The 13269-nt window shown below is 39.4% G+C and overlaps 1 protein-coding gene across 4 annotated transcripts in view; it reads left to right on the top strand.

The window, feature by feature from the left end:
* Positions 1-13269, top strand: part of BCAP29 (B cell receptor associated protein 29) — a 55904-nt gene that overhangs the window by 39861 nt on the left and 2774 nt on the right. For all 4 annotated transcript variants that reach the window (XM_006929112.5, XM_023250248.2, XM_023250250.2 and 1 more), the window contains exon 7: positions 8292-8392. In XM_006929112.5, coding sequence (XP_006929174.2) covers positions 8292-8392 — 101 coding nt within the window. The remainder of the gene's footprint in view (positions 1-8291; positions 8393-13269) is intronic.

Raw genomic sequence — 13269 nt, 5'->3', positions numbered from 1 at the left:
TTAAATGTCTGGTAGAATTCCCCAGGGAAGCTATCTGGTCCTGGACTCTTATTTGTTGGGAGACTTTTGATAACTGATTCAATTTCTTCGCTGGTTATGGGTCTGTTCAAGCTTTCTATTTCCTCCAGTTTGAGTTTGGGGAGTGTGTGGGTATTTAGGAATTTGTCCATTTCTTCCAGGTTGTCCAGTTTGTTGGCATATAATTTTTCATAGTATTCCCTGATAATTGCTTGTATTTCTGAGGGATTGGTTGTAATAATTCCATTTTCATTCATGATTTTATCTACTTGGGTCATCTCCCTTTTCTTTTTGAGAAGCCTGGCTAGAGGTTTATCAATTTTCTTTATTTTTTCAAAAAACCAACTCTTGGTTTCATTGATCTGCTCTACAGTTTTTTTAGATTCTCTATTGTTTATTTCTGCTCTGATCTTTATTATTTCTCTTCTTCTGCTGGGTTTGGGGTGTCTTTGCTTCTCTGCTTCTGTTTCCTTTAGGTGTGCTGTTAGATTTTGTATTTGGGATTTTTCTTGTTTCTTGAGATAGGCCTGGATTGCAATATATTTTCCTCTCAGGACTGCCTTCGCTGCATCCCAAAGCATTTGGATTGTTGTATTTTCATTTTCGTTTGTTACCATATATTTTTTAATTTCTTCTCGAATTGCCTGGTTGACCCATTGATTCTTTAGTGGGGTGTTCTTTAACCTCCATGCTTTCGGAGGTTTTCCAGACTTTTTCCTGTGGTTGATTTCAAGCTTCATAGCATTGTGGTCCAAAAGTATGCATGGTATGGTCTCAATTCTTGTATACTTATGAAGGGCTGTTTTGTGAACCAGAATGTGATCTATCTTGGAGAATGTTCCATGTGCACTCGAGAAGAAAGTATATTCTGTTGCTTTGGGATGCAGAGTTCTAAATATATCTGTCAAGTCCATCTGATCCAATGTACCATTCAGGGCCCTTGTTTCTTTATTGACCATGTGTCAAGATGATCTATCCATTATTGTAAGTGGGGTATTAAAGTCCCCCTGCAATTACCACATTCTTGTCAATGAGGTTGCTTATGTTTGTGAGTAATTGTTTTATATATTTGGGGGCTCCCATATTTGGCGCATAGACATTTATAATTGTTAGTTCTTCTTGATGGATAGACCCTGTAATTATTATATAATGCCCTTCTTCATCTCTTGTTAGATACGATTTCAGTCTTGTTTAATTTATTGAGACTTATTTTGTGGCCTAACATGTGATCTGTCCTGGAGGGTGTTTTGTGTATACTTGAAAATAATGTGTATTCTGCTGTTTTTAGATGGAATGCTCTGTATATATTAAGTTCATCTGATCTAATGTGTTATTTAAAGCCAATATTTCCTTATTAATTTTCTGTCTGGGTGATCTATCCATTGATGTAAGTGGATGCTAAAGTCCCCTACTAGTGTTAGTTTCAGTTTCTCTCTTTGCATTTGTTAATATTTGCTTCATATATCTTGGTGCTTCTGTTAGGTGCATACATATTTAGAAATGTTATAATTCCTTCTCTAATTGATCCCTTTATCTTTATGTAATACTGTCTCTTATTACAGCCTTTGTTTTAAGTCTAGTTTGTCTGATAGAAGTATTGCTTAGCCCAGCTTTCTTTTCAAAAATAAACATTAAAAATAATTTTAAGTAATTATTGTTTTCATTTTTTTTTGAAAGAGACAGACAGAGACAGAGAACGTGAAGAGGGGAGGAGCAGAGAGATAGGGAGACACAGGAATCAGAAGCAGGCTCCAAGCTCTGAGCTGTCAGCACAGAGCCCGAGATGAGGCTAGAACTCACAAGCCGCGAGATCATGACCTGAGCCAAAGTCAGACGCTCAACCGACTAAGCCACCCAGGAGCCCCAGCTTACTTACTGCCATTTTAAAAATTGTTTAACGGTTGTTTTGTAGTTCTCTATTCCTTTCTTCTTGCTCTTTTCCCTTGTCATATGGTAACTTTTTTAGTGTTATGTTTGGATTCCTTTCTCTTTATTTTTTGTGTATCTAATAAAGGTTTTTGATTTGTGGTTACCATGAGATTCATATATAACAACCTGTGTATATAGCAGTTTATTTTAAATTGATGAGCACTTAAGCTTGAACAAATTCTAAAAACACTACATTTTTACTGTCCCCACTCCTGACGTTTTATGCTTTTTACATCATGTTGTACATCTTTTTGTTTTGTGTATCCTTAACTAATCATAGATACAGCTTATTTACTACTTTTGTCTTTTAACCTTCATACCAGCTTTATACATGGCTGAACCTTCACCATATGTTTGCCTTTACCAGGGAGATTTTTTTTCTTTCGTATATATTTTTTTATTTCTAGTTATGGCCTTTTCTTTTCCTCTTAAAGAAGACCTTTTGATATTTTTTTGTAAAGGCTGGTGTAGTAGTGGTAAACCTTTAACTTTTGTTTGGTTGGAAAACTTTTTATCTCGCCTTCAATTCTGAATGATAACATTGCCGATTAGAGTATTCTTGGTTATAAGTTTTTTCCTTTCAGCACTGTGAATATATTGTGCCACTCCCTGCCAGCCTGTAAAGTTCCTGTTGAAAAATTAGCTCATTGCCCTCCCTCGCTCTCTCTGCCCTTTCCCCCACTCAAGCTCTGTCTCTATCTCTCTCAAAAATAAATAAACATTAAAAAAATTTTTTTTTTAAAGCGGCGTGGGGGGTGCTCCTGGGTGGCTCAGTCAGGCATCCGACTTCATCTCAGGTCATGATCTCGTGGTCTGTGGGTTTGAGCCCCGTGTCATGTCGGGCTCTGTGCTGACAGCTCAGAGCCTGGATTCTGCTTCAGATTCTGTGTCTCCCTCTCTCTCTGCCCCTCTCCCGCTCAAGCTCTGTCTCTGACTCTCTCAAAAATAAATAAACATTAAAAAAATTCTAAAAAAAATTAGCTCATTGCCTCATGGGGATTCCCTTATATGCAACTAATTGCTTTTCTCTTGTTACTTTTAAGATTTTTTAGTTTTTGACATTGTAATTATAATTTGTCTTGGTGTAGATGTCTTCTGAGTTCATCTGTTTAGGAGCCTTGCTTTTTAGACCTGGGCATGTATTTCCTTCCTTAGCTTAGGGAATTTTTCAGCAGTGATTTCTTTAAATATGTTTTATGCCCCTTTCTCTTTCCTTTCTCCTTCTAGAACCCCTATAATGTAAATGTTAGTACTCGATGTTGTCCCATTGGTCCCTTAAAGTGCCTTTATTTTTAAATTCCTTTTTTTTCTCAGGGTCCACATAAGAGTGAAACCATATGGTATCTGTCTTTCTCTCTATGGCTTATTTCACTTAGCATCACACTCTCCAGTTCCATCCACGTTGCTACAAAAGGCCATATTTCATTTTTTCTCATTGCCACGTAATACTCCATTGTGTATATAAACCACAATTTCTTTATCCATTCATCAGTTGATGGACATTTAGGCTCTTTCCATAATTTGGCTATTGTTGAGAGTGGTGATGGGTATTGAGGAGGGCACCTTTTGGGATGAGTACTGGGTGTTGTATGGAAACTAATTTGTCAATAAATTTCATATAAAAAAAATTAAAAAAAAAATAAATAAATTCCTTTTTTTTCTTTTCCTTCCTTCCTTCCTTCCTTCCTTCCTTCCTTCCTTCCTTCCTTCCTTCCTTCCTCCCTTCCTTCCTTCCTTCCTTTCTTTCTTTCTTTCTTTTTCTGTTCAGTTTGGGTGACTTTCACTACCCAGATCACTGATCTGTTCTTCTGTATCATCAAATCTTCAGTTTATCCCCTCTAGTGTATTTTTTTATTTCTGTTATTGTATTCTTTATATTTGATTGGTACTTTCTTATATTTTCTCTTTGTTGAAGGTCTTACTGTGTGTTCATCTAGTCTTCTCCTAAATTTGATAATCATCTTTGTGGCCATTATTTTGAACTCTTTATCACTTTTATTGCTTAATTCCCTTTCATTTAGTTCTTTCTCTGAGGTTTGCCTTGCTCTTTTGTTTGGAACACATTTCTGTGTCTTTTCATTTGGCCTAGCTCTGTATTTGTTTTTAGGTGTTCAGTAGTTCAGCTACAGTTCCCAATCTTTTTTTTTTTCTGTTTCTTTTTTAAGTTTTTATTTAAATTCTAGTCAGTTAGCATACAGTGAAATATAAGTTTCAGGTGTAGAATCCAGCGATTCAACACTTACAATACCCAGTGCCCATCACGACACACATTTCCCAGTGTTAAAGGAGTGGTCTTATGTAGGATATATCCTGTGGAGCCAAGAAGCATAATCTCCTCTGGTCACCAGAAGCAGGTCTCCCGTGTGGGCTGCATGTGCCCTCCTGATGTGACAGGGCGGAACGGTTGTGGGCACACTAGTAAGTGGGTCTGGCTCCCAGTCCAGCTGGCTGTACACCTGGTCTTGACTACTACAAATGTTCTGGTAGTCAAGATACCAGCAGTAGGCACCCTCTGGCATTTGCAGTATACAGGGATGATTCCCAAATGGCATCCGCCGGGGCCGGAATCAGCACAGCAGAACAAGACAGCAAAAATGGCTGCCACCAGTGTCTTAAGTCCCCAAGCAGACACCTAGCTGCCTTTTGTCTCTCCAGCAGGCGCTCCAAGATTAGTAAGTGGGTCCCCTTCACCTGTAGTCTATGTAATTTTGATCCAGTGTTTTTGTGTTTATTTTGGGGTCAAGTAAGTCTACATGTGAACTCTAAGAGTGGGGTTTTTTTTCCCCTGCAATTCTAGTTTTCCTAGACGTATTCCTTATTGCTTTTCAAAGCCAGGTGTTTTGGAGGCCCATCTCTTCTGTGCAGGATCTAAGGGTTTCAGTACCTGATGTGGAACTCAAATCTCTTGCCCCTCACAGAAAAGTTCAATGCTTTTGTGATCCTTCTGTATCATAGAATGCCATTCCTAGAATGTGGTTTTCAGGGTGCCTGAGTAGCTCAGTCTTTTGAGCTTCCGACTTCGCTCAGGTCATGATCTCATGGTTGGTGAGTTTAAGCCCCATCTCGGGCTCTCTGCTGTTATCCCCGAAGCTGTCAGTGCAGAGCCCCCTTCGGATCCTCTGGCCCCCTCTCTCTCTGTCCCTCCCTGCTCGCATGTGTTCTCTCTCCCTCTCTTTCTGTCTCAAAAATAAATAAAATATTAAAAATATATATATTAAAAAAAAGAATATGGTTCTTTCCTTAGTGAGACTGTATCTCTGCTTCTTCTGCCCTTCTCAGTACTGTCCCCTGTTGTAGAGGCTCTGTTCATCCTGTTCATCCAAGGTCCCCTTCAGAGGGGATTATTCCACATGTGGCTATAGATTTACTGTCTTCGGGAGAAGGTAAGCTCAGGGTCTTCCTTTCCTACCATCTTGGACCCTCTTGGACCCGTCTTGGACCATCACTGTAGGCTAGTAAGACATTATTAAGTTGTAGAATCTTCTTTGCTTTTTATACACCAGAAATCCAGGCTTTTAAACATTTATGGTAAGGTCTTGAAGTTAACACTGTGTTTCATATTTTCAAGTAGGTTCTAGGAAATGCCTTATAGAACCCAAATTAAAGACTAATATGAAAACCTTCATGTTGTAACTGTGGTTCCAGTGAAATCTAACCACTATCAAAGATCTCTCTTCCATACCTAACCTATATATACCCTTACCAAGTGACAACATTATATTTGTTAAATTTAGCCTTTAATGCCTAACTTAGTTATGGATCTATAAAAATAACATGAAAGAAATTATAATGTAGAGCTATCCCATATGGCTACCCACTAGCTACACATGGCTGTTTAAATCAAAATTTAATTAAAATTAAGTATAATTTAAAATTAAATTCTTCAGTTGCATTAGCCACATTTAAAGTGCTTAATAGCCATATATAGCTAGTGGCTGCCATATTAGCACAGATGTTCTACATCTGTATTGTCCACTAAATGTTCTACAACACAGGAAGTTTAATTTGACAACATTGTCTTAGAAAGTGCCAATACAAAAGCCACTTTAGTTGAAAGTGACTTATATACTTATATATAAAAATGCCCATATGATGGCTTTTCAAGAGGAAGAAGAAACAGATTGTTTATAAATAGAACCTATAATTTCATTCAACTGTGCCAGAAAAGTGACTCTTACATTTATAAATCCCACTTTCTTTTACTTAAACTTCTACCCTAAAATATTTACAAATTCAGAACTTCTAAAGACTACATATGCAGAATTGTATGTAGAGTAGAGTTAGTTCAGGATTCCCAGAATTTATCCAGTCCATCTTGTGCTACTCTTCCTTTCTACACATTTACTCATTATCTTCTCTACAGTGTGCTAAGTTAGGGTGTGTGTGTGTGTGTGTGTGTGTGTGTGTGTGTGTGTGTGTGTGTGTGTGTGTAACTTCTATCTTAGAAGTTAAGTGCTTATTTTTAACTTATTTTTAACTGCTGTCTTACACTATACCTCCTTGGTAGACAGAGGCTAATATAGATCCATTTTTGTGTATCATCTTGAGGTAAAGCCTTTAAGTGTCCCACACCCCTAAATCTTTCAATTTTATATAAGAAAGTGATTGTCTTTGCTTTCAAGGAAAATGGGCTGTTCGTCCCTTAGTAAGTATAATAAAATATCCCCCTCTCAGTTTTTTCAAAAGCAGACCATTCTAATAAATTCTGTACTATAATGCTTGAGTCTAGGATGAATCAGGAAACAGTTAGGATAAGACAGGAACATCTTATGCAAGAAACTAGGGTACTCAAAAAATGATAGGGACATAGTGAGAGGACATAAGAGCCAGCTTGACAGCCTTCCCACTAGCCATATCTGGCTAGTGCAGTTATGAATTATAAACTGTTGAAAACATAACCTATGTGTTCATACTTAGGATGGATGGATGGATGGATGGATGGATGGATGGATGGATGGATGGATGGATGGGTGGATGGATAATGGAAGGCCCTTCTTTAGAGTAGAATGCTGACTGGTAAATGTGGATGAGATGGTGAAATTGGAAAATCACCAGTGTGCTACCATCACAATAAAGGTTGGTTTAGGCAAGAATTTTCAATGGGCGCTAACTATGAGGGGATAGTTTTCATAAGGAGCAAGATACTTACATAGTCTTTTCTTCCCACACACTGCTTCTTAGTTTACAAAGAAGAAAATAAGTATAAATAGAAAAACCAGTGAGAGGCAGATGGGTCTCTGGATGTGGTACCTTGAGAGACAAGTCAGCATCATTTGTATGTAAGTTAAGATGCATAACCTGAATTTAATCATGAGGAAACATCAGACAAAACCAAAATGAAAAACATTCCATTTAAGAAAAAAGTGGCCTGAGGGTGTCTTGGTGGCTCAGTCAGTCAAGCATCTAACTTCAGCTCAGGTCATGATCTCATGGTTTGTGAGTTTGAGCCCCGTGTCAGGGTCTCTGCTGTCAACACAGAGCCTACTTCATATCCTCTGTCTCCCCTCTCCCTTTGTCCCTCCCCAATGCGCTCTGTCTCTTTCAAAAAAAAAAAGTGGCCTTTATTTAAAATGTCAGTGTTACGAAAGGGGAGAAGAATTCCGGAGGGAAGGCTGAGGAACTATTCTAGATTAAAGGAAACCAAAGAAACGTGACAACGTAATGCTAATCTTTGATCTAGGGCTGGATCTAGACTCAAAAAAAAAGTGGTAAAAACCCATAATTGGGACAGTAGCCAAGATTGGAATATGAATGGCAGATTAGATAAAAAGTACTGATGTTAAATTTCCTAATTTGCTAACTATGCTCTGATTATGTTACAGAATAGCTTTGTTCTTAAGAAATACACAATGAAGTATATTTTTTTATTTTTTTTATTTTTATTTTTAGAATTTTTTAATGTTTATTTATTTTTGAAGGAGAGAGAGACAGAGCATGAGCAGGGGAGGAGCAGAGAGAGAGGGAAACACAGAATCTGAAGCAGGTTCCAGGCTCCAAGCTGTTAGCACAGAGCCTGATGCAGGGCTCAAACTCACAAACTGAGATCATGACCTGAGCCAAAGTCAGACACTTAACCAACTGAGCCACCCAGGTGCCCCAATAAATACACAATGAAGTATTAAGGAGTAAAGGGGCATGATGTCTATAACTTACTCTTAAATGATTCAAGAAAACAGTTGTGCATGTGTGGTGAGAGAATACAGTAACAAATATATTGCATCTTAACAGTTGGTGAACTTGAGTAAAAGCTACAAAGGAGTTTTCTATTTAAGTCTTGCAACTTTTCTGTAAACTTAAAAATATTTCAAAGTAAAAATTTTTAAATTCTATTCCATGTTTTCTAGCCCTTTCTAAGGCACAGAATGATGTGATGACAATGAAAAAGCAATCAGAGCGACTTTCAAAAGAATACGACCGACTTCTGAAAGAACACTCAGAACTTCAGGTGGGTGACATCTACTTTATGGACCTAAGTTTTTTGAAATAGTAATCACTAAATCAACCATTTGGGTCATCTGTCCTTCCAAAATCAAGAGGATGTATTCAATCCTGGCTTTAAAAAAAATTTTTTTTAACATTTATTCATTTTTGAGAGATGGCCAAGAGACAGAGCATATAAGTAGGGGAGGGGCAGAGACAGAGAGGGAGACACAGAATCCAAAGCAGGTTCCAGGCTCCAAGCTGTCAGCACAGAGCCTGATGCGGGGCTTGAACCCATGAACCATGAGATCATGACCTGAGCCAAAGTTGGACACTCAACTGACTGAGCCACCCAGGTGCCCCTGTCCTGCCTTTTTAAAAATGATGAAGGAAACCAGATTTTTACCAAGGGGGTGAAGATGAGGATATCACCTGAAAACACAGGACAGTCATCACATAGAGAATTACTGACATGCTAACTGATTGCGTTCTAGTTTTAGTGGGATTGTAAGCACAAGAACTGAGCCACAAAAATGGCAGCATCAAAAAACAAGCTGGTTCTATAAACATTCAGTTTTGCTGTTGGCAATGTTTGCTCTATTCGTGCCAAAATAAGGTAAAAAATTGAAGGCTCGGGGCGCCTGGGTGGCGCAGTCGGTTAAGCGTCCGACTTCAGCCAGGTCACGATCTCGCGGTCCGTGAGTTCGAGCCCCGCGTCGGGCTCTGGGCTGATGGCTCAGAGCCTGGAGCCTGTTTCAGATTCTGTGTCTCCCTCTCTCTCTGTCCCTCCCCCGTTCATGCTCTGTCTCTCTCTGTCCGAAAAATAAACGTTGAAAAAATAAATAAATAAAATAAAATAAAATAATTGAAGGCTCATCTTCACGACTACTCGCTACTCCTTCTATCCCAGTGTTTTGTTTAAACATCTGAGGTTTAAACAAACCTATGGCATTCAAATCCGTGATTTACCTCCAATGTGGATTTAAAAGATAGAAATGGAAAAAACCTTTTTGTTGTTAAAGTCACAGAGTCCAGGGCAATAGTTCTTTTTCTCTTCCCCTCCAGTCCAGCAAGAGTCTGTGCCCTGCACTCATCCAGGCTAAGCTTGCCTGTCCCTTCCCTCTTGGTTTGCCAGGCCCTACTCTGAACTGATTTCCCAGCCACTCTCTGACTGCATGTCAGAGAGTTCAGGGGAGACGCCATTCCCGAGGCAGCCCTGGTCCTTCCTGTCCCTCCTGCTTTCAGGATGGGCTTATCCTAAGAATTTGGCAGCTTTTTGTACCTTTCAATCAGGTTTTTTGGTTTTTTTTTGGTTTTTTTTGTTTTTTGTTTTTTTGTTTTTTGTTTTGTTTTTTTTTTTTTTGAGAGATAGAGAGCACAAGCAGGGGAGGGGCAGAGAGAGAAGGAGAGACAGAATCCCAACCAGGCTCCACACCCTCAGCACAGAGCCCGATATGGGCACTCAAACTCACGAACCATGAGATCCTGACCTGAGCCGAGATCAAGAGTCGGACACTTAACCACCTGCACCACCCAGGTGCCCCTCAATCGGGGCTTTTTAGCAATTACAGCTGTGCAGTTACTTCACTGTAGAAGAACCCCTGGTCCCAGGACTCACTTCACTGCCTCTTCATGGTCATTGAATCTCCAGGGTCCATCACTCCGCCTGGCAAAAGGCAAGCAGGTGCTATACCCATAGGCCTTAGAGTCAGACAGACCTGGAATGACTCTAACTCTCATACTATATGATCCCAAGCATGTTAGGATACACCTCTGCAGCTTACTTTTCTTCACTTGTGAAACCAGGATAATAGTAACACCTGGCCCACTGGGTTGTGGCAAGAATTAAATAGAATGTGTAGGGTACTTAGCACTGTGCCTGGCTGATAGGAGACACTCAAGAAATGATACCTATTATAAGTATCATCATCAGTATACATTACTCTGTAGAAGTTTTGCTGAAACTGACTTATTCTCAACCAGCCACTTTGGCCTTGATTTAGAGCCAATCAAGAAGGAAACCAGAGCACATTTACCATCTGGTATCCCTAGTTGAGTTGCATGTTTGATTTAACTAACTTTTGACATTAGGGTATTCCAGAGAAGGGTATCCCCTATGTGCTTCAAACCCAGGATACGGAGAGCCCAGCTCACATGGCCTAAAGTAGATGGTTAGATTCTCAACAAGACCACCTTTTCCCCATCTCTAAAACACGGGTCCTGAAAATTGCTGACTTCACCATGGCATGATGAGTATTTCTCCAGGGCATCCTTCAAGATCTGCCATGGAAAATGAAAGAACACTTCAGAAGCCTTTTGCCTAAAAATGGAACTTTTTTTTCCCCTCCCATTTGTAAGGTCAAAAGGATGCATATCCCCACCAGTGGACTTTGCCAGAATTTCAGAAACGTTTAGATCCCTGAATGGAGAAAAGAGAAGTAGGAATAGTCTCTCATTTTGTTATGGCCGGTGGTGATTGCTGAATGTCCCCATCGTGGTAACAGCTCATGCTTCTCTTAATCCCTGAAGAGTATATGTGACAACCCATTTTCTTTCCCCTCCCCAAATTCCTTCTTCTTGGAGCTGATGCATTCTTGTTAACAGATGTTAAATAGTTTGTCTGACTAATTCCTTCCCAAGAAAGTAGTTTTTATTCCTATTTCTTTGAAAAATGACCCATCCTGGATATGCCAGGTGCCATGCTGAGAGTTGGGCCTTGTGCACTAGTGCATTTAAGGTCTTGATCCAGTTTCTTCTTTTATTTTTGAAATATTTAATGAATGACATTTACTGAGGATATGCTCTAGACCAAGCACTTAGTTAATGGGTTCATATATTATTCTGTTTACTTTAATCACAGCCCACTAAATTAAAATATTTTAATACCCTATCTTGTGGGTGAGGAAAACAAGTCCCAGAGATGTTATATAATGTACCTAAAGTCACTGAACTAGAAATTGATAGGATTCAAAGTTGAATTCAAAATCATGAAACCTTGGGGCATCGGGGTGGCTGTCAGTTCAGCATCCAGCTCTTGGTTTTGGCTCAGGTCATGGCCTCATGGTTCATGTCAGGCTCTGTGCTGATAGCATGGAGCCTGCTTGGGATTCTCTTTCTCTCCCTCTCTCTCTCTCTCTCTGCCCCTACCCTGCTTGCACTCTCTCTCTCTCAAAATAAATAAACTTAAAAAAAATAAAATCCAAAACCCAGTAATTTTTCTCCAGTTGCCCCATCATTAAGAACTCCCTGTGTTGGTCACTAGACTCTGCTCTTGGACCTGTTGTCTTCCCACTTCCACTCTACTCAATCTCAGAGAGCCACATTTCCCAAGCTCCCATGCTGTCTTCTGGGCAGGTTCAGCAGTGGGAGGCACTAGCAGGGGACTGAAGGCAGGAGGGGCAGTGCCGGGGACTTCCCACCGCTCTGTTTCAGTAGCATCTGCAGCAGCAGCACCATCTTTTCCCATGGTCCTGGTACCCACTGGGCAGCTGCCACATGTAGCTCCTGGGATCCAGAACTGGGTCTCCCCCCTTGTCCCTCTAGCCCAAAGAATGGTGGTTTTGTGCTAATCCTTGAGGTGTCTTACCACACTGTTCCAATGCATCTACTCTTTCACCACCTGTAAAACCAGCTTCCCATAATAAATACCTGTTTGAATTTAAAAAAGAAAGAATGCTCTCAGCCCCATACTTTGGCAGTTCTGTAAACCCCGGGGGGATGACTTGGCATCCAGCACCTTGACTTCTTCGTTTCTTAAGTGAGGGTTATAATACTTGAGCATTAAACCAGACCCTGTCTAAGGCACTTTAAATGTTTTTAAACAAGAAAAGCTCTATAGCCCTACAAGACACTAGTAGTTACCTCTTGATTGGACACGGTTTTTTTTTTTCCCACTCACCCTCCATTGTCCGGTATGAGAACTTGTAGAAGATTCTGAGATTTAAGTGTCATTAAATGACTCCCATTTTCTTTAAAGTGACTCTTACACTTTTATATTTACCTTCTTAACGCTACTTGAGAAGCAAAATGATTGCTGTAGGCCATCTATAGTAAAAAGCTGTATCAAATTGTCGTTTGTGAATTATACTTCTGTTGTCAAACCAACCTTAATAATTGAATTATATCTTCAAGTTCTTGGGAAATTTAGCCTTCTCAGTATTACACAGTTGATTTACTTTAAATAAAATAATCATAAAATGACTTAAACTATTATGGAAATAAAAGCGGAAGGGGGAAAGCTGGTTTCCTTACCATAAACAGATTCCACTTTGCATAATTTAAATCCATTTTAAATCTGGTCTCCTCCCTGATACAAATACTAAATAAATATTAGAAAACAATCTCGTCAATACAAAGTCTTTGCCTTTCCTTGTTTGCCGTGTCTCTCTTCTAGAAAAGGGAAAGCAAAACTAAGGATTATGGGCAGCACAAACCCATCAGCATCTGGCAGTTTTCAAATTTCATTTTGGAATCACCCTCACTTAAGGAACTTGTCCTGAATAACAGCTCCATTAAAGCTGTGACTTTTATCTTTATGTCCACTTTAATTTTGGATAAACACAAGACTATCTCCTTTTTTTAAATTGAAGTATAATTAGCATACAGTGTTATATTCGTCTTAGATATATAATGATTCAACAATCTGTACAGTTTTCAGTGCTCATCACAGGTGTACTCTTAATCCCTTCACCTCTTTCACCCGTCCCTCACCCGCTTCCCCTCTGGCAATTGTTCTCTGTATTTAAGACTCCTATTTTTGTTTGTCTCTTTTTTACTTTGTTCATTTGTTTTGTTTCTCAAATTCCACATATGAGTGAAATCATATGGTATTTGTCTTTCCCTGTCTTATTTTGCTTAGTATTATACTCTCTAGATCTACCCGTGTTGTAGGAAATGGCAAGA

Source organism: Felis catus, chromosome A2 (assembly GCF_018350175.1).
Source record: "Felis catus isolate Fca126 chromosome A2, F.catus_Fca126_mat1.0, whole genome shotgun sequence".
Classification (NCBI taxonomy): Eukaryota; Metazoa; Chordata; class Mammalia; order Carnivora; family Felidae; genus Felis; species Felis catus.
The sequence above is the reverse complement of the archived record's forward strand: the minus strand, read 5'-3'. Positions and strand labels throughout refer to the sequence as shown.